This window comes from Gekko japonicus, unplaced genomic scaffold, assembly GCF_001447785.1.
Source record: "Gekko japonicus isolate JY-2015 unplaced genomic scaffold, Gekko_japonicus_V1.1 scaffold688, whole genome shotgun sequence".
Taxonomy (NCBI): Eukaryota; Metazoa; Chordata; class Lepidosauria; order Squamata; family Gekkonidae; genus Gekko; species Gekko japonicus.
In genome coordinates, this window is record NW_015163108.1 from 90,760 (window position 1) to 113,162 (window position 22,403).

The following is a 22,403-nucleotide window of genomic DNA, read 5'->3' on the forward strand; positions in this document are numbered from 1 at the left end:
CCTAATCCAGCTCTAGGCCAGCAGTTCAGATGGACATGTTGGGTATATCCATCACATTCAACAAGGGCCAATGACCATCTCCAGATGGTCACATATCCAGATTTCTGACTGCTGCTGTACTAGTGTACACAGATCATTAGTTTTGGATCAGCAATGTGCCTTTTGGTCAGTGCAGGACACTTTTGATAGAATAGTGTTCAGGTTCCATCCCTGTAAAAAATAGTACTACAAAGTATGTGTGAAATCAGGAGATGTTTTCCACTGGGAGAATGCCAGAACTTTAAATAGTTTCTGAAGAGAGGCAACAGCTTTAGATGGAGGATAACTTTATTTTGTTTTCATGCAATGTTTCCTATGTGTTAGAGCTCGGATTGTATAGAAGGATAGTCCTTTGTTGGTTTGCTTTTATGATGGTTTCATTTTAATTGTTGTTCTGAGACTGGTAGTTCTCAAACTGTGAGTCGGGACCCCAAAGTGGATCACAACTGTTACAGATTTGTCATGAGACCATAAGGAAGACATAGAAAAGGGTGAGTGGAGAGAGAGGGTTCTGACAGGCTTGTTGGGAAGGTTTAAAAATCCAGCTTCTCCAAAATAGAAGTACTCAATAGGAAACAAAAAAAAGATGTTCTAAATAATACTCTTGTTATTAATAACCATTGAGACTTGAAGTTAATTTCCTTTGAATAATACATTTTCCTAATAATTGTAAATCACTTAATGATTCTGTTTTTATAATAAAATTGATTATTCACATTAAATTACTGTAATTATGCACTCACTTGAAGTAATTTACAACTGATCATGTAGCATGCTGTTCTCTGTAGCCTAACCTGCAGAGTTCTTGTTGGTTAATGTTTTTAATTTCTTTCTTTGTTCACTCTGGTTAATATAGCATGCAGTTAATAAATCACAATACATATCAGTTTGTTATTGCAACTAGAATTCTATAAGGGAGTCCTGCAGTGCTAAAAGGGTTTTTGGCATCACTTTTTTGTTTCCCATCTTCTATATATATAAAAGAAAGTCCTCTCATCATAAAATCAACGCCCAGGCCAAACCGCTGGACCTAGAGATACCAAATTTGGAGAGAGCACTCCTACTGTGGCATAGGTGCTCGCTAAGAAGGGATTTTTTAGAAATTTGACTCCTAAGTGGGTCAAAAGGGGGGGAATTGCTCCCCCCATTGATTCCTATGCGACTGCCAGGCAGCTGCCTCTCTGCACCCACCACTCTCTGATTGGTCAGCTGCAGAGCTCAGTGTTCTGAGGTAAAAAAAAACAACCCAACAGTTACAGGGGACTGCACAGAGCTAATGACAGTTGAGGAAATCAGGAGTGGCCAACAACCACCTGTGAGGTGAAGCAAAGCTGCTGGCCTAGCCTCTCTGATGGCTTCCATCACACTCCCCCCACCTCCTACACCTAACAGGCAGTTTTCTGTCAGGTGCAGCCACACCTCCACAGTGGCTTCTAATACTCCTCCCTCCTCCCTGTCCTACACTGGACAGGCAGCTGCCTGTCAGGTGTAGGAGAGGAGGTGGGATGCTTACAGCCGCCGGGGAGGTTTGCTCAGGAGGATTGGCCTAGCACTGCTGCTGGCCCAGCCTCCCCGATGTCCACCACATCACCACTCCCTCACACCAACTCCCCCTCTCACCTCTTACTGCCCCCAAGAAAGCTCCTGGCAAATGTCGAGCTAGATACACCAACGCTGCAAGGAGGAGGCAACTTAGGAATGCGGCAAAGACATTTGCACATAGTACTCTTGCAGTGCACTGAGCTGCACAGGCCAAGTACCAGCAAGATCACCCTGAGGTGCTCAGAACAACACAGTCTCCATATGAGCAAAACAATCCAGGAACACAAGTAGAGAGGCCATCACTTTTGTGGCAGGTAGCAGGAGTTGACTTAACAGATGACTACTTCTTAAATGGACAGTTCTATGTGGCCTGCTCCAGAGTGAGCTCATCAAGCAGCCTGGTGATCCCAGCACCTGAGGGCAGAACCACCAATGTGGTCTAGAGAGAGGTCCTTCAGTTGAGAGGGGGGAAAGTATATATGTCTCACTTCATTTCCTACACTATGACAAATGTCACATTTCAGACTTCACATAATCAGTATTATAACTGGATTTATGGAACTTAAATACCGTAGCGAAGCACAGGTATCGTGCTAGTTTTTAAAATAAAATAGAGTAAAAATTTTCAAAGCACTAGGAATAATAATTGGCTGTTTGATAGATGACCCAGTAAATCGTTCTGTGATATGGGTTTCTGTTGTTATTGTTGATGATGATTATTACAGCTATTAAAATGTTAATTATACTACAAAGATCTTAGTTTAGCTTGGTGGTTCTTACAGAAAATTTCTGTACCCTGTACAACTTGGTGGGAGTGTCCATGTTGATTGTCTTTGAGTCCTCAGCAGCTTTTGATACTGTTGACAGTTCCATAATTCTGGGTCACCTGAATTATGTCACTGCTTTCTGGTAGTGTAATCACAGAGTACTGGATTTGTACCAGAATTCAGATTCTACTGCGACATGAAACTTGTATAATGAATTTATGCCACGATCAACTATATGGTCTGAACTTAGGAGTCAATGAGGACTTAGATTTATTAGGCACTGAGAGAAACTTGGGGATAAGCCAACTGTCCTCAAAAGAGATGGCTGGCACTTGAGCCAACATGAACCTGGCTCTTTGCTTTTGATGACTAAGAAGTTACTGAGCAGTAGACTGACTTCTTGGAGAAATCTGACAGGAACTAGGAAGCATCCCTAATAGACGCAGGTGTAAATGTTCCAGTCAATCTAAAAGAGAACAGGCTGGAAGAATGTGACATCAGAAATAATGAAGGTAAGGCTAATCTTGTAAAGACATCAAAGTGTTCAAGGAGAAAATGGATGCTTGGTAACAAAAATAAGACATAAGTATTTATATGCAAGATGGTAAAATGTAGTTTGGATCCTATGACTGATAGGTAGCTCTGTAACTGGTTGACAGATCACACCCAAAGAGTGCTTGTTAATGGTTCCTCATCCTCTTGGAGAGGAGTGACAAGTGGAGTGCCTCAAGGATCTGTCCTGGGACCTGTTTTGTTCAACAGCTTTATAAATGATTTGGTTGAAGGGATAGAGGGAATGCTTATTAAATTTGCAGATCTAGGGGTCTTAGTAGAACATACACTGAAAATGAGTCAGCAGTGTGATGCGGTTGATAAAAAGGAAAACAGATCAGAGAGGCAACCAAAGGAGAGAATATAAGAACTTATCCTCACATTGACAAGTGCATGTGCAGGTTGGTTAGAATGAAACATAATGTCTAGATATTATAAACAACTCACTTTGGAGTCATCAAACTGACAGGGGAGGCAAGGTATAATCATACATATAAATATAACCTCATTGACTGCTACCAGTTGAAGTCAATGAGCTTACCATGGTGTAACTCTGCTTATGATTATGCTGCTAATGCTGACTGGTTCCCCGGTCCTAGTAAAAGATGTATGTGTCGAACCACCTGGAAAGAGTTACTATAGGACTGTTAAATTCCCATCAATATAAATGGAAATATGCTCATAAAGTCCGGCCCTGCTGCACTTGATTTTAAAAGAAGAAATGCCTCAAAAACATTAGTTGAAAGGAAGAATAAAGAGAGTAATATCTTCTAAGGATACTGGGAAGTCATTTAAAAACCATGATTTGATGCCTGGGTAGAATGTAGAGCTCCCGTTTCTAGTTCCTGCTCCTGCCACCCTAGCAGTTCGAAAGCAAGAAATTGCAAGTAGATGAATAGGTACCACTTCAGTGGGAAGGTAACAGCGTTCCGTGCGCCTTGGTGTTTAGTCATGTCGGCCACATGACCACGGAAACATCTTCGGACAGCGCTGGCTCTTCAGCTTTGAAACAGAGATGAGCACCGCAACCCTAGAGTCAGATTCGACTGGCTTTCGAGCAAGGGAACCTTTACCTTTACCTTTAGAATGTATAACACATATCACCAATACCAGTATAGTTAATATGATGGCATTGTGGCCCTGTGCAGGATACATGTGTACAACAATCTTAATAAGCTAAGTAGATCCAAGTATAGTGACTGTCCTAACGGGACACATCCCATTTAGAATACTATGTATGTCACCTTAAGTTCCGTGATGGAAGATAGTCAAGATATAAATTTAATAAAAAGCAATCGAGCAATTAAAGAGAAGAGACAGTTCATAAAGTAAAGGCAGCTCCCTTTAAAAATTGGAAGCCTATTGAGGAGAACAAGAGCTCTGGCAAAACAAATGTAAATTAACGATAAGGTAGTGAAATGAGACATTGTGTAGCACACTACCAAAATCATTGAAAGGAACAAATATGAAAGCTGTAGACAAATTACGAAGTAACCAATTACCAGGTTCACATGGTATACCTGTGGGCTCTTAAAAATTCAAACATGAAGTCATTCATGTTTGGACTTGAGAAAAGGTTTTGACAAAGTCTCTTACCCAAAGAATTAGCAGTCATGGGATAAATTTGCTGCTAGATTAGTAATGTGTTAAGCAACAGGAAACAATAGATGGATTATTCACTTAACAGAGGCAAGTAAGTAGTGGAAAGTAAGATCCCTAAGAACCTATGTCAAGACTAGAGCTATTTAACTTGTGACAACATGGAAATGGTTTATAAAATTATATATGATTGAAAGAAAGCCAATAATGAACTTATTTTGCTTTCATAATACTAGAATCTAGGGTTACAGAATGAAGATATTTGATGGGTGATGGTTTCATTCAGATTTCTCTATGCAATACTAATATTTATGGAGATCATAGCCACAGTGTTTAGTAATGGCTGCAAGCATTTTCTTTGACAATAGCAGAATAGAACAATATCATAGATAGCAGGGAAGAATTAGAATAAAATATTATTTTGTTAATTTCACTCCTATATACAAATTTCAGTTTTCTTTTCAATGCACCTAAAGGTCAAATTGATAATATATATTGTAATGTACCAAATCAGGCAAGGGGTGCAGATGGGAAATGAAACACTTTTAAAAGAGGGGGGAGATAATTTCCTCCTTTTTCTTCTGGCAGCTGATGGTATGGTTGATGAAGCATCCAAGGTTTTTCATTTCTGTGCCTTAGTTTCAGTTTTGCTCAACACTCACACCAGATTATGAAAAAATACTTTTTGTTTGGGCAAGGGTTAAAATGTGTGCATCTTCTGCAGGGTGGTGCACTGTTATGTTTGTAAGCCACTGTGCAGTTTGTCAGAACCAAAAACTGAAAGAAAAATTTCAATATGTAAATAATAAATTTATTTATTTATTTATTTATTTTATTCAATTTATACCCCGCCCTCCCCGCTACGCGGGCTCAGGGCGGCTTACAGGAGGCATAAGCCAATATAAAACATATTTAAAACCATTTAAAAATCACTACAATACAATAACATTAATTAACAAAGGTGCTCTAGATATTTTAACATGGTGTTACAAGATGGTGTATCTCACCTGCTCTGTTGCAACTGCTCTCCCTACTCAGCATCATCTGCTCCGGGAAACACTGTTGTTCCCTCTTCCAGTGCCAGGTTAAGATGGAACAGTAGTGATGGTAGTGGCGGCTCCTACTCATACGCCTGGTGGAAGAGCTCCATCTTACAGGCCCTGCAGAACTGTACAAGGTCCCGCAGGGCCCGGATCTCCTCCGAGAGCTCATTCCACCAGGTAGGAGCCGAGAAAGCCCTGGCCTCTTTGGGACCTGGCATTGCCAGGAGGTGTTGCATCCCAGACCGTAGGGCTTATGGGGGAACATATGCGGAAAGGCGGTCCCTTAGGTTAGCTGGACCCAGACCATATAGGGCTTTAAAGGTAAGAACCAGCACTTTGAAGCGAATCCGGTACGCTATTGGCCGCCAGTGCAGTGCTTTCAGTGCAGGCTGGATGTGGTCCCTACTAGGAAGACCCATCAACAGCCTGGCCGTAGCATTCTGCACTAGCTGCAGTTTCCGGATTTGCGACAAAGGCAGCCCCATGTAGAAAGTGTTGCAGTAGTCTAGCCTCGTGGTGACCGTCGCGTGGATCACTGTTGCCAAGTCACTGCATTCGAGGAAGGGAACCAACTGCCGCACCAGCCACAGATGGTAAAAAGCTGACTTGGCAGTGGCTGCCACCTGGGCCTCCATAGATAGCGAGGAGTCCAGGAGCACTCCCAAACTCCTAACCTCCGGCGCTGGCACCAAAGGCACCCCATCGAAAGTCGGGAGAGGGAGCCCCAACCCCAGACCACCGCGACTCAAGCCCAGGACCTCCGTCTTCGCCGTATAAGGTGTAAAATAAATGAATATTCTCTGGTAGCTTCATTGAAGTGAATTAATATGCTAACTTCCAAGAATACAGCATAGCGTGCTTTTGGCAGTTTGGGGCAGTATTTTCTTTTCAATGAATACTTCTTTCTGGTGCTGTTTTACTTTCTTTTTTTTTAAGTGTGTGTGTTTTGCATCTTGACTCTTGAGTTCATATCAGTCCTGTCTTTCAGGTCAGTTTCTGCTAGAAGAATCGCGCTTAATAGAAGCAGCAGAGATGGCAAAGAAAGCAGCTGAGTTGGATAACACAGAGTTTGATGTGGTTTTCAATGCAGCCCACATGCTCAGGTTAGTCATTTGATTTGGTGTCTTAAAGCTGATTCACACATTCTAAAGTCCATTCATGACCACCATGAGGACTTTGGATAAGACATGTGCCTGGAGTTCCATGAGGGGAATTCCTAGGCACTTGGGGCTCAATTTGGATTGGGATGTTGACCTGCTTGAGTACCACTGAGCATATATTAGGGCAACCTTGACTGCATTTCTCAGGTCTCTTGAACAAGGGGCATCTCAGAAGGAAAAAAGAAGACACAAACCTCCCAAAAAGGTGTAGAAATTATTTATTTATTTGTTCATATGCTCTAAGTTGCTACACCTGATTTTTGAGCACCAGGATCAGACAATTCAATGTGGAACTCTTGAACAAATAAATAAGTATTGTTTCTAGCGCTTTTTGTGGTTGGCCTCTTTTTGTTTTTCTTGTAGTCTGAAGTCAGGCATTTTTCAGCCCATGCAAAAATATTGCTGAAAATATGTGAGTAGTTTTGGCTTGGTCATGGAAATGGACATTGGGATTTCTGCAAATTTGTGCAGTGTCTTTGCATTACTAAATCAGTTTAATAAGCTAAATGACCATCACTCTGAATCTGAAAATTCTTGGCGTAGACCTAGTAAAGTACAGAGAGGAAACAAACCCTGGTGTATTTCTTGCAAGAATAACTACCACTTTTGGGAGAATGGTTTCAGCTAGTTTGTAAAAGAAGCATATTGAAATTCAAGAACCATAAAGTTTAATTGTGAGATTAATACATCTTACACTTGAATTTGTATCAGTTGTTAGGAACGTCCTATGGATCTACTTTTATAATTGTCTAAAAAGTCAAGTGGAAGTTCAGAATGTAAATTAACTTCAAAAATCTGCATATTGAAAGGGAGTCGCATGAATTGTTTAATGTTTAGATGGGATTATTTATACCTAATTAAAATATATTACTATTAATTCTTATTAATGGTCAGAACATATAATTTGTTATTATTTTTCTGTGGACTGTGTTCTCGATGAGAATTCAACTGTACAATTTGTTTTTCTCTCTTACAATAGACAAGCTAGCCTCAATGAAGCAGCTGAGAAGTACTATAAAATGGCAGCAGAACTGAGACCTAATGTAAGTACTTTTCCTGGAGATATTCACAAGTCAAAGTGATGTGCTCATATTACATCCTCCAGCTGCCCCTTTTTACCAGGTCCTGTTTACTGATCCATGCCCTTGGTAAATCACTGTCCCTAATTTTGCTTTTTACTGTGAGTTACTAGAATGGTCATTTCAGTTTCTTCCTCTAAATCCATCAAAAATTAACAGTGCAATCCTATGAGGAGGTACTCCGGTCAAAGCACACTGCATAGGATTGCACTAACACTTTGATGAGGGAACGGATATATCATTCTTATCTCTAGTGATCATGTTGGTAAACGTGTGAACAGTAAAGCAGCAGGTAGTGCCAGTCTACTATTTTATTGCAGGTGCTCAAGTAATTTTGAACTGTTGATAATATATTGTAGGACAGTTATGTTTTTCAAGTATATCTGTAGGCAAAGGAGCATAACCATTTTGTTAATCAGTGCAATGTGGGTTGGTTTTTAGAGTAAACCAGCACAGCAAGTGGTGTAGAGTATCTAATAGTTGGACTCATGAAGTGATCCTTGATATGAAAACAAGGGTATTTAAAAGCTTGCCTGCTGTCACATGTGAAATGTTGAATGGTATGCGATAGTTGCAAAAATATGCCTTTCCTGGCTTATTAAAGCTGGCCACGAGGGGTTTCGAGGTGCCCTTAGGAATATTATCAACAAGTCTCTCTCTGAGAGGCTGTTCCCAGGGGCACTCAAGGAAGTGATGGTTCACCCTCTCTTAAAAAAACCCATCCCTGGACCTGGCTGAATTGGCCAGTTTCCCATTTTCCCTATTTGGCCAAATTAATTGAGAGGGCGGTGGCGATACAGTTGCAAGGCTTTATGGATGACACTTCCATGTTAGATCCTTACCAGTCTGGCTTTCGCCCTGGATATGGAACGGAGACAGCTTTGGTCACTCTCACAGATGACCTCCGGAGGCAGCTGGATCGGGGCAGATCGACGGTACTGTTGCTGTTGGACCTGTCGGCTGTGTTTGACACGGTCAACCATCAGTTACTGGTCCACCGCCTCACTGACATGGGAATACAGGGGCCTGCCTTGCAATGGCTTGCTTCCCTTCTCCAAGGTCGGGGACAAAGGGTGCTGCTAGGGGAGCAGCAGTCCAAGAGGCACCCACTGGACTGTGGAGTGCCTCAAGGGGCTGTGCTTTCCCCGATGCTATTTAACATCTATATGCACCCCCTTGCCCAGATTGCCCGAAGGCATGGGCTGGGATGTCACCAGTATGCTGATGACATCCGGCTCTATCTGATGTTGGGCGGCTGGTCAGACTCCAGACCGGAAGATCTGGACTAGGCGCTACAAGCCGTGGCTGGTTGGCTTAGGCTGAGTCAGCTGAAGTTGAATCCGACGAAGACGGAGGTCCTGTGCTTGAGTTGGGGTGGTTCAGGGGTGGGAATCCCACTCCTGACCTTCGACGGGGAACCACTGATGCTGGCACTGGAGGTTAGGAGTTTGGGAGTGCTCCTGGATACCTCCTTAACAATGGAGGCCCAGGTAGCAGCCACTGCCAGGTCGGCCTTTTACCATCTGCAGCTGGTCAGGCAGTTGGCTCCCTTCCTGGACTACAACGACTTGGCTACAGTGATCCATGGGATGGTCACCTTGAGATTGGAGTGCTGTAATGCTCTCTACATGGGGGTGCCCTTGTCACAAATTTGGAAGTTGCAGCTAGTGCAGAATATAGTGGCTAGGCTGTTGATGGGCCTCCCTAGGTGGGAACACATCCAGCCTGTGTTGAGGACACTGCACTGGCTGCCAATAGCATACCGAATTTGCTTCAAGGTGCTGGTATTTACCTATAAATACCTATATGGCCAGGGTCTGATGTACCTAAGGGACTGCCTTTCCCCATACATACCCCAGAGAGCACTACAGTCAGGGTCTCAAAATCGATTGACCCTCCCTGGTCTTAAGGACGCCAGGCTCGCTACCACCAGGGCCAGAACCTTCTCAGTGGTGGCTCCATATTGGTAGAATGAGCTCCCAGAAGATATCAGGGCCCTGCAGGACCTTGCACAGTTCCGCAGGACCTGCAAGACGGAGCTCTTTCACCAGGCTTTTAACTAGGAGCCACCCCCACTATCACCACCAACTCTCGACTGCAATGGCCAGCCTGTGTGAAGAACATCGAGAAACTGGAAAGCTTACAAAAAGTACATTGTACAATTAGCGAAACATTGACAGCACTTATTACTTGTTACTATTATTATTGAATTTGAATTGTTTTATGTTGATTTTATCAGATTTTAATTGTTATCTATATTATTTATTATGTAATATGTTTTAATGAATTTAAGCCGCCCTGAGCCTGCTTTGCTGAATAATAATAAGCTGAATAATAAAATAAATAAAAAATGTAGTAGTATAAGGACAGACTAGAGTATTCGATCAGTGAGTGTGTGTTGGCAAGGTTCGTGTTTTTCAAACAATCCAATATAAGGAATCTCAAATTCAGAATGGCTACAAATAGCTCTCGTGTTAACCACTAGTTCCTTTTCAACACGAGAGCTATTTGTAGCCATTCTGAATTTGAGATTCCTTATATTGGATTGTTTGATAAACACAGCAAAACAGAATTTTGATAAAGACCTCGAAACGAACTCTGGAAACTCGAGATGTTCGTCATCATCTTCTGACCTGTTGATTAAAAGCAGAATTTTGGGATTTAAACATCATGAAAATTTCTGTCATTTTTCTGTAAATTTGTGAACTAACTGCAGCAATTCCTTTATTTTGGCAAGGTTCATGTAACAGGTAACATATACATTACTAACAGTCTGAACAACCTTGCATTTACCAGGCACATCATTATACAGTATTTTAGAAATGTGTGTGTGTGTTTGTATTCATCTTTGTATGTGTGTTTTCTTTTTCTGTGTTTAAGTAAAGTTTGGGCCTAGGGAAATACTAACAGTTAATAAGGGAAGCAAAAACCTTCTCTATGTTGTTGAAGGCTTTCACGGCCGGAGTTCATTAGTTGTTGTAGATTTTCCGGGCTGTATGGCTGTGGTCTTGGCATTGCAGGACCTGACATTTCACCAGCAGCTGTGACTGGCATCCTCAGAGGTATAACACAGAAAGATGGAGTACTCTCTGTGTCACGGTGAGAAGAAAAATGGTAGGCAGGTAATTTGTATCTACTCAGGAAGGTGGGGTAGGGCTGAGTCATTATCTTGTAGGAGTTCCCCAGACTTTGACGTGCTAATGGAGGAGCTTTCCTGAGGAGGTTCTTTTGCATATTGTCACGATTGCCCTGGCTGGCGGGCTGGGCAAGGCACAGACTATCCAATAAACACAGACAGAGGTCAGGGCACCAGAGAGGCAGAGAAACAAAACACAGTCCAAGATATCAGGTTACCGGAGCTTTGCAGTCAGAGGTGTAAAGCCGAGCTGTTGTCCAGAGTCCGCTTACAAATTCCAGGGTCAAGGAGCCAGAAGACGATGTCACGCAGTCCATAGTCAATAACCGAGAGATTCAAACAGAGAGTCAGGAAAACCAGATGCACGGTCCGAGGTGCCGCGATGTAATCATGTGATCAGTTGCCAGCACGAGGTAGGTAGTGAAGAGGGCTTCCTTAAAGCCCGTTCCCTCTGTTCTTAATTGCTGGCTGATTATGGAGTCCTGGCTCCAGTTAATACTCTGGACTCAGAGGACGCCTACCACGCATGCATGCTTCCCTGTGCCGGGTTGTCAAATCCTGTCTCCTTTGGTCTCGTAAACGAGCTACAGGTGGAGGGGAATCAGGGAGTGTGGAACTTGTGCTCGGCTTTGCAGGAGTGGCTCCAGGTGTGAACCCTTCTGGCAGAGTGTGTTCATCCTCTGCAAAACTTACATCTAGGGGTGCAGGGAGCTTTTCCTTGGATGTGGAAGGTGCAGAGTCCCCAGGATCAGGGTCCACTGGGTCGGGCGGCATGGTGGGCATGACACATATGGATTGGCTGTTGAAATTCTAATCTTATCTGTAGTGCTATTGTAAGATGTAGAGCATTTTATGTTTTTCAGGACAGGAAACCATGCCCTATTTATTTTATACTCTCTTCTTTCCTTTGAAATTGTGTTTATGTTTATGAATTTCAATGGCTTCCCTGTGAAATCTGACATGGTAAGTGGATATGCTGTCCAGGATTCAGTGTCTTGGAATAAGATACTGTGTCCTGTTTGAGTTAGGCTATGTTCAGCCACTGCTGATTTTTCAGGTTGGCCCAGTCTGCAGTGTCTTTCATGTTCTTTTATTCTTGTCTGAATGCTATGCTGTGTGGTCCTGATGTAAACCTGTCCACAACAGCAGGGTATGCGGTATATTCCTGCAGAAGTGAGGGGGTCTCTTCTGTCTTTTGCTGATTGTAGCATCTGTTGTATTTTTCTGGTGAGTACTCCATCTTCTTGTGTTATACCTCTGAGGATGTCAGTCACAGCTGCTGGCAAAATGTCAGGTCCTACAATGCCAAGAACACGGCCATACAGCCCGGAAAATCTACAACAACTAAAAAACTTCTCTCCCTGATCTAAAATGTCTATTTCACTCCATTGGCCTTCAGATATTCGAATGTTCAATTAATCTGAACTAGCATGATCTATTACAGCTAGTGTAATTCCTCAGAACTTCTTTTTTATCAAATACTTAATACTGACTTGCTGGAACACAAATGCATGGATGTTATAGTTTGTCAACAGGAGACCTTAAAGATAGTGTAGGTGATGTACAGCGCAAACCTATGTAAGAGTTACTAAAGTCTAAACCCATTGAAATGAATGGACAGACTGGAATAATTCAGCATAAATTGTACTGCTTTAAGCATACACCTATAATATACATTAGAAATGCAGCAAACAAAATTTTGCAAACCCTAGTCCTAAGTTTACACTTGGTAGAAAGTCTAAATTTGTCTCTGTGTGGTACACCCCAAACTGAAAACTGTAGCTAATTCCTTCTACATATTGGCTTCATTAGAAAAGAGCAAGAGTCCAGTAGCATCTTAAAGACTAACATAATACGTGGCAGAGTATGAGCTCTCGTGAGTCACTGCTCACTCTTCAGATACAGCTAGAATGGGAGGCCATCTGAATAACAATAGCAAGCATGATTTGATATAGGTGAAATATGAAGAGGGGTAATAGGTGTGGAGAAATCAGCATTGATAATGATACAGGAAAGCTAGGTCTCGATTCAATCCAGGTGGATACATTGTCTTGAGCTACATTATCAATTGCAATTCAGCAGTCTGTCTTTCTAATCTCCCTTTGAAATTCCTTTGTAAGAGAACTGCCACTTTTAGGTCATCAACTGAATGTCCTGGAAAGTTAAAATCTTCTCCCACTGGTTTTTGAATGTTTTGGTTCCTAATGTTGAGCCCCTTCAAATTAATGGATGCTAAAGTCTGGTCCGGATCCCCTGGCCGCGGTGCCTTTTCTCCCCGGCACGATCAGACGCCGGGTAGAAAACACGGCCCTGACGGGGAGCCTGCTGAACTGCGCATGTCGGAGCATGCGCAGTTTGGCTAGGAGCTGGGGATGCGCCGGCGCAAAGACGCGCCGGCGATCCGACAGCCCGGCTTGCGGCGCGTCGTCCGGATGAACCACCTTGGGTAGGTGGTTCACTTTTGACGCGCCTCATCGGGGGAAGGGCCGGATCGGAGACGGGAGCGCAACGCCAGCCAGATGTTGGCATGGGATCCAATCCGGCCCACTCCCGGCCCAAAACGCCTCGTATGAACTCTATAAAGTTTCTGGATCTTAGTGTTACCAGATTATGTTGGATAGGCAAACTATTAATTCTGTGTGATAACAGCAAAAGCCTCCCAAAGGAAACTTACTGAAACAATTCCCTTACCACAGCTGGTACTATTTCTGAAGGTTCTCCTCTCTGAAATAATACATTACTAGTAATTGCTCTGTTACGCTCAGAAACTAAGAGAGTAGATACTTTAAAAGTGCACATCAGGCTAGTTTTATTGGGTAAAAATCAAATTAACTCGATTTGATGACCTTTTCCAATATATAACTTATTTCTTTCAAATTAAATTCTGTCTCTGCTGGAAGAAACAGTATTTATGGAGAGATGCAGCACTTCAGAGCCTATTTCTTTTTAGAAGTCTGAAGTGTTTTTTTTTAAAAATCATCTCACAAGAAGGCTACTGAAATTACCCCCATATCTGCTCTTAAAAAGGAAGGACACTTTGAAGTCTAGTCTCTGGTGCATCAAATAAAAGTGCAACAGATATTGGGCTTTTTAGCCTGCAACCTCGGTGCATTCCTCATGAAGATGCCATGACCTGAAGCCGCCATCCCCAGTCTTGCATCAACCCACTTGCAATCAGCAGCTTTTGACAGCTATATCTTCAGCACCTTGTCAGATACAGCTGTTTCCACTCCATCACTTCAAAAAGCTTTGGTTGAAAGAGCATAACAACCCACACATGGACACCAATACATGGAAAAGAGGGGCTTGGGAGCATAGCACCTTTAGGCCAAACAACTGCAGCTTTCACTTGGGATTGAAAAGCAATTCTTTAACACTACGATTTCTGTATGCATGGCAAATATATGGCCAATGTATCTGCAGTGGTTAATAATGTTATTATTGTCTTTACTGCTTTTGCAACTGGAGTCATAAACAGCAGTGGTTAGTTATATTAAACTTTTGAACAAAGGGTTATTTAAGGGCCTTTGGAGCAGGCAAATCTACATTTCAAAAAATAAGGATTGTAAAAGAGTTAATGTTCTGAATTATATAGGGAATTGCCCAACAAGGAAAATTAACTTTCTTCCAGAAAATATTAACAGAAAATGCTGCTATTTTAATAACTTTTAAAATCTGAAACACCAATTAAATATCTCCCAATACTTATCATCGCATACTCTCTTCATAATCTATGCCAAATTATATTGCATTTTAAATCTAAATACTTGAAACCTTAGACTGCTTCTGTCTGTCCTGGTATAAATTTCATCTCCTTACGTGAGAGTACATTTAAATTAGGCATCATTAGATTCCCCATCATTCCATCACCATTAGGATGCTGAACTGCAGGCTGTGGAAGGTTGGTATTTCAGCAGTTCAAGACCCGAGTGTGCCACATGACGGAGTGAGCTCCCGTCTCTAGTTCCAGCTCCTGCCAACCTAGCAGTTCGAAAGCAAGAAATTGCAAGTAGATAAATAGGTACCACTTCAGTGGGAAGGTAACAGCATTCCGTGCACCTTGGTGTTTAGTCATGGTGGCCACATGACCACGGAAATGTCTTCGGACAGCGCTGACTCTTCGGCTTTGAAACGGAGATGAGCACCGCAGCCCTAGAGTCGGATTCGACTGGCTTTCGAGCAAGGGAACCTTTACCTTTACTTTACAACTGGTCAATTCAGTCCAACAATCTTCAGTCAAAATTTGCAAGCATCAAGAAGTAGAATCCCAGGGATAGTCTTCATCTTCCTATTTTTAAAACCTGTTTTCCCTTGGTGTCTGTTACGGGGAATCTTAGGAAAGCCATAGGCGTGCTTTTACCTTGATCCCTAAATCATGGGTTTATGGAAGTGTAGCCAAATGCTACACTGCATCCAGACTTCTGTGAGAGACTGCTCATTGGAAGTCCCATAGATAGGAATATAATTCAATGAGCAGAGGGACAGGGAGCCTTTTCTTAACCAATGCTAAATCAATATTATTTTCTCCTTCAGTGGGAGAAAGTCATCCAAGCTGGTTAGGCCAGGCCTCATCTTGCTCCAGGCATGGCTATGTAAATTTTGTACAACTGTCCTGGGGTGGAGCGAGACCACCTCTCCATTTTGCATACACCTGCAGCTCCAAGCAGGACATGTCAGCCTAAGTTCTGCTCCTAAAACGAACAAACAAACAGCCATGGAAGAAGACTGAAGAGGAAGGACACTGTGACAAGGGAAAAGCCTCTCTAGCCTGAAGCTCCAGGCACAGGAGAAGAACTGGAAAGGGACCCAGCGCTGGCAGCTGTTGCTGTGGGCAGGGCAGGATGTTCCAACACTTTGGAGCTTGTCCTTGCCACGCCGCTGCTGGCACCAGGCACTGCATGAGGATCCCAGCTGAAATTGCCTGATGGGACCCAGAAAATTCAGGGTTGGCAGGCAGTGTGCTCATCGGGGAGGGAGGTGATCCCAGGGATCATCTCAAACCGGACACGGGACAATGGCAGGAAACAAGCACGGCACAGTGCAGGGCCTCTTTCCCCTGGCAGTACAGGCCTTCCTGGGTGCACCAGCAAATGCAGGAAGCCCCAACATGGCACCCATGCCATTTTTTACCCACATTTTTTAATCCGGTATCAGCAGAATGGTACATGCAGGCCTGGAGATCAGCCTGGGTGTCCCCTTCCAGCCCACCCTTCCACCATCGGGGCTCCCCAGGAACCAGCCACCCAGGGCAGGGGACAGCATGGGAGTGGGGGAGGGCAGGAAGAGGTGGCCAGGAAACATCCACGGAGGCAACAGGAATACAGGAGGAGGTCCCCCTCCACCAGATCTTCTTAATCGAAGGGTGAGCCCCAGGCCTGTAGACAGGATTTTGTGGCTTGTGGGGCAAATTTTTGCTGGTGGGGATGAAGTTCTCAGTGCAGAAAGAAAAGCCAGAATTCTGAGGATTATGACTCAGTTACTCTCCTCTCTCTGAGTCTTCTCAAGCTGTCTCTTGTACATAGGTGGTGTTATACCAGCAGTCACCCTTAGTCTATTAACCGTTTAGCCAAAAGAAAGCTGTTACCAGGATAGATCTCTAAACTGCAAGTTGTCAACCACTTTAGATGACAGTTCTCAGCCGCTGCAAGTTAATCACTTCTGCCAGCCTAAGCAACAATTCTGATAACAAGCAGGCAGGTGGGGGTGATGACTTTTATAGTCAAGAAAGCTAGCACTTAGGCAGGAAAACTCTCTTAAAGGAGACCAGTTTCTTGACATAGAGTTAGAAGGGATCCTAGAGGTCACCTGCTCCAACCCCCTTGCTCAGTGCAGGAATTAGTCAACTACAGCACCCCATTCTGCTTAAAGGAGCTCACACATTTTAAAAGTGTTTTAAAAAGAATTGAAAAAAACATCTATAGGAGAAATTCTTGTGGGCCTACTGGCACCACAGGGTGTTACCATGCATTCCACTATGGCAGCGGCTGCCTCAGTGGCTTTCTCCACCAGGGCACCCATAGACAAGATCTGTAGGGCAGTCACTTGGTCATTCTTTTCTACCTTCATCAGGCATTATAGGATTGACCAGCAGGATTCTATTGGGGTGGCCTTTGGAAGAAGAGCAAGTAATGGGGTGAGAAAGAAGCAAAGAATGTCACGGTGAATACATCCCCCCCGTCAGCCAACTTTGGCATATTTATTTATTTATCCTTGGATTTATATCCCGCCCTACCCCGAAGGCTCAGGGCGGCTGACAAGGGCACAATGTGCCAAGATTATAACAATAAAAACGCAAGTATAAAACAGTAAAATACAGTAAAATACAATAACAAATTTACAATACAAATTTAAACAATGGGTAGATCTTAAACCCAACGGTAGCTTCCTGAAATCTATCATCCACTTCATGCCAGGGGCGCCTCGCCCCCCAGTGGGATCCAGACAATCGTGGTGATAGTACGACGGTGCATAGAAGGCAATTGTGGAATAGTAGTGGCGGCGGCTCCTACTCAAAGGCCTGGCGGAAGAGCTCCGTCTTGCAGGCCCTGCAGAACTGAGAGAAGGTCTTGCAGGGCCCAGATCTCCTCCGGGAGCTCCTTCCACCAGGTAGGAGCCGCCACCGAAAATGCCCTGGTCCTTCGATGACTTCTCCCCACTGAAGGAGAATGAAACATTGGATTTACTTGAAGATTTCTTCTTTTCAGTGGGGCAAAGTCACCCATTTTATTTATTATTTCATTGGACTTATAGCCTCCCCTGCACAGCAGGGCTCAGGGCAGATAACAACATCGTTAGAACAGTACCATAAAGTAATTATTAAAAAACATTGTCATATTAATGTTATTCCCACCCAAAAGAAGAAAGGAAAAGAAATGGGTAGAAGTAATCTATGACCATTAGTGGGAAGACTAAAAGTGCATATGGAGCTAGGCTATAGGACGGCTGGAGAAACGGTCTTGTTCTGCCCCAAGACAGTCATACAAAATTTACACAGACCTGCCTGGAGTGAGAGGAAGAAGAAAAGAAGAGATTGGATTTACTGAAAGGTGTCTCAGAGCTGCTTACAATCTCCTTTCCCTCCCCCTCCCCACAGCAGACATCCTATGGGGTAGGTGGGGCTGAGAGAGCTCTCTCTCTCGAGCTGCTCTTTCCAGAACAGTTCTGAGAGAGCTGTGACTGACCCAAGGTCACGCCGGTAGCTGCATGTGGAGGAGTCGGGAATCAAACCCGGTTCTCCCAGATTAGAGTCCATGCTTCTAACCACTACACCAAACTAGCATGTTTGGGTGGCATGACCTAACCAGCCTGGATGACTTTGCACCACTGAAGAGAAGAAACCTTCAGGTAAGTCCAGTGTTTCATTCTCACCCACTCCATTTCCTGCAAGACATTACATACTTTTATAGTCTTACCAAACTAACATGTAGTTTGTCGCTCACAGCTTTATTTATATTTTGGCTTTGTGCTGTTTCTTCTTTTCAGTGGGGCAAAGTCACCCATTTTATTTATTATTTCATTGGACTTATAGCCTCCCCTGCACAGCAGGCCAGTTTATATAAAAAGCCAGTTTATATAAAAAAGCATACAATGGAATATATTGTGGAAATTATATCTTACAATTTTATTTTACATACTTTTCAAATCATGTTCTTCGGGAAAAATAACTTATGCTTTCTTGACTACTTGGAAGTGCAGCTATAGAGAACTGCCAGGGTCTGGAGATGGTGGCATGTGATTATTTTTGAGTGCATTTCATTTTAAAACCCATAGATTAAGCTGGGGCACTCAATACTGTATAGAGTTGTATGCAGAATGGACACATACCTGTGCTTTTTATTTGCTTCTGTTAGTCCTACAGTAACATAGCAGTGGATATAGAACTGCCTACATCTTTTTCTCTCCTGAGCTGCCATTGTTTGCACCTTTTGAATGTATTCCTTGATGTCAATCAAAAGTGAAATGCAGTGAAATATAGAATTCACAGCAGCCTATTCATAGTTCAGAAATGAAACCATCTTTTTGAACTCAATTTTAAAAAGTCCAACAAAGTTTCCACCCTTTGTAGAGGATTTAAATCACCCTTCAGAAATCCCATGAATTTATATTCAATTAGAACAGATAAGAATGTTTTGTAATGCTTGGACAATACGTCCACTCATTAACTAATGTACTTCCATAATAAGTATCTAAACTTTTCATCTAAAACATGGGATATGTTTGGTATAAGTTTATAAGTTTGGTCTTAGTATTCACACTTGCACTCCTCTTCCTGATTTGATCCTACTACCATAAGAACCCGTTGAACCTTGTTCAAGCTCAGTGAGTACATGTAAGTACGATAGCTTATAGAAAGGCTTAAACATATGCTTGCTTTAACTTTATGGAAACAGGCATAGAATTCAGTATCTGATTTGCTTTGCTAGATTCTGAGGACTAGGCCTTCAAATGTTTGATTTTCCAGCCTCAAGTTGGGTCCCAGAATTCTCCCAGAATTACAGCCAATCTCCAGAATACAGAGGGCCAAATTCGACTTGTTAAAATGTCACATTCAGTTTGAAGCAGAGATTAGTTCCCCTGAAGGAAGTGGCAACTTCAAAGGACATATATTGCATTGCTTCCAGTCTCCTGCTTTGGGTCCCTGACCTCTACCACTGTTTTGTAGGCCAGCAAGAGAAAAATAAGACAAACGTCACCAATGGCATGACATCATTCCGGGGGCAAACCTGAAAGTGACATTATGCTACTCTAGGATTCAGCAGAAATGCTATGGTTTGCTGCTGAATCCAAAAGTACCATGACATAACTTCCACATTCACCCCAGGAATGACATAATGCCATTAGTGCACCAAGACCCTCTATGTTCACATCCCAGTTTTCTACCAGGTTACATAGACTGACTGGCACCCTAGAAGGCAGACTCTGTGACATCAGATCCCTGATGAACTCCCTGCCCTCCTCAAGCTTTGCTGTCCCCAAGGAATGTCCCAAACCTCCAGTAGAAAAGAGCAGGAATCCAGTAGCACCTTAAAGACTAACAAAATTGGTGGTAGGGTATGAGCTTTCATGAGTCACTGCTCACTTCTTCAGATACGGCTAGAATGTAAGTCCTTAGAATTGGAGGGGAGAGTGATTTCAGATACCGAATGACAATAGCAGGCATGATTGGATTAGGTGTGATATGCAGAGAGGTAGTAAGTGTGGAAAAATCAGCACTGGTAATGCGAAAGGAAATCTAGGTCTTGATTCAGTCCAGGAGGATGCATTGTCTTGAGCTTCATTATCAGTTGCAGTTCAGCAAGAACCTCATCCAGGCACTTTCTGCCTCCTGCCAAAGATACATAAACCTGGCCACCCTTGATGTCCCACTGTCTCAAGCATAGGTACTATCACTATAGAAATATCAGGGCATATGGACTCCGTCCTGAGACCATAAGTTATTAATACCCCCAGCGATGTCCGTGATGCCACAGACTTCCTGAGGAAACGGCAGTCCTTTGATCACCTCCCAGAAAACAGCATTCTAGCCACCATGGATGTTGAGTCTCTGTACACCAACATCCCCCATAAGGATGGACCACAAACAATTAGAAACATCATCTCTGACAACACCACTGCCGATCTTGCCACTGCACTCTGCATGTTTTTTTCTCACCCACAACTACTTCAGGTTTGGTGAGGGCTTATACCTTCAAATCAATGTGACAGCCATAGGCATCCACATAGCTCCACAGTATGCCAACATTTTCATTGTCTGGGCCCATGGCAAAGAAGCCCTCAAGAGATTTCACCAGATTTCACAAGAAATAAACTTTCTGGACACCACAGTACAGGTACACGAGGGACACATAAGTACTATATTAAACCAGAAACCAACAGATCGGCAAATACATCTGCATGCCTCCAGCTACTACCCCAACCACATCCACTGTCTATGGCCAAGCCCTATGCCAGTGGTGTCGAACTCATTTGTTACAGATCTGACATAAATGTCACTTTATTGGGCTGGGATTTGTGTACCATAAAACATAATGCCAGGTACCAGAGATATAAACTGTATAAAGGACAGCAGCTGGTAAGCTCCAAGTTGGTGTACCCTCACTTCAAGAACCCATGGGCTGTGAGTGGGTTCCAAAGGAAAACCCATATTGGCAGACTGGAGAGCCAGCAGTGCAGCTCTGGGCAGATGCTCCCACGCTGCTTGACTGACGCAGATGAGGTTCCACCATGCTGAAGCCACAATCTGAGTGGCTCTGCCCACTCCCCCCCAAAAAAAGTATCCTGTGCCCTCTCTTGCACTAGTTGCTCGCGGGCTGCATAAGAGCCCTGGACAGGCCACTACTGGCCTCCGGGCCTAAAGTTTGACACCCCTGCCCTACGCTATAGTTGCATCTGCTCCAAACCCTCAGACAGAGATACTCATCTTGAAGGATCTACAGCAGACAATTTTGCAACTACAACATCCTCCAGATATGGTGGAAAGGCCAGAGTGATACCCATGTACAGCTTACTACAAGACAAGCCCAAAGACAATGACAACAAAAAACCTCTGGTGGTCACATACATCTCACAACTCAAGCCAGTTTAACGTATTATTAACAACCTACAACCCATGCTGGATAGTGACACTTCCCTCACATAGGCACTTGGGAGCCAATCTTTTCTTGCTTACAAATAGTCTGCTAACCTAAAACAACTTCTCACCCACAATGATAAACTACTTAACAGTAACATGGACTCTGATACCAAGGCCTGCAACAAACCAAGATGCTAACTTTGCTCTCATATAGATCCTAGCAGGGGTCATTTCGTAGAAAAAGAAGTGCAGAAACTCATTAGCATAACGTATTAGCATAACTTATTTGCATATGCCACACCCCCTGACATCACCAGAAATGTGTCAGAAGGCAACACCCACCACAGGCTCCACTGGACTGTTTTGCATTGCTAGCTATTAGGGGTGTCAGGGGATGTGCAGATCTGTCCTCGCAGAGGAGGGAGAGCTGGTACCTGAATAAACCTTGGTCTTAAAGGTGCCACTGAACTGTTTTGGGCTGGGGGGGCTCTGCAGCTACCTGTCTGCTTCTTGCTCTGACTGCGGGCTGCTGGGAGCAGGGGGTGGGGCTTGTTGCATGTGCCCACCCCCTGGGCTCTTTACTGCCGGAGCTCTGCTCCTGTGCACTCCTGCAGGAAATGACCCCTGGATTCTAGCAGCACCATCAGTGAACCCAGCAACAGCAGCCATACCATGTCAGGTTTATACTCCTGCTCATCCTCTAATGTGATTTATGCCATAATATGTCAGCAATGCCTTTCCACCCTCTACATTGGACAAACAAGCCAGTCCCTATGGTAAAGAATAAATGGACATAAGATTGACATTAGAAACTACAACATTTAAAAACCAGTGGGGGGACATTTTAACTTTCCAGGACATTACGTTTCTGACCTAAGAGTAGCAATTCTCTTACAAAAATTTTTTGAAAGGA

At 43.4% G+C, this 22,403-nt stretch overlaps 1 protein-coding gene across 1 annotated transcript in view; it reads left to right on the forward strand.

Moving 5' to 3' along the window:
* Positions 1-22,403, forward strand: part of TMTC2 (transmembrane and tetratricopeptide repeat containing 2) — a 137,474-nt gene that overhangs the window by 88,377 nt on the left and 26,694 nt on the right. Inside the window, exons 9-10 of the mRNA XM_015406798.1 lie at positions 6,531-6,645; positions 7,682-7,745. Coding sequence (XP_015262284.1) covers positions 6,531-6,645; positions 7,682-7,745 — 179 coding nt within the window. The remainder of the gene's footprint in view (positions 1-6,530; positions 6,646-7,681; positions 7,746-22,403) is intronic.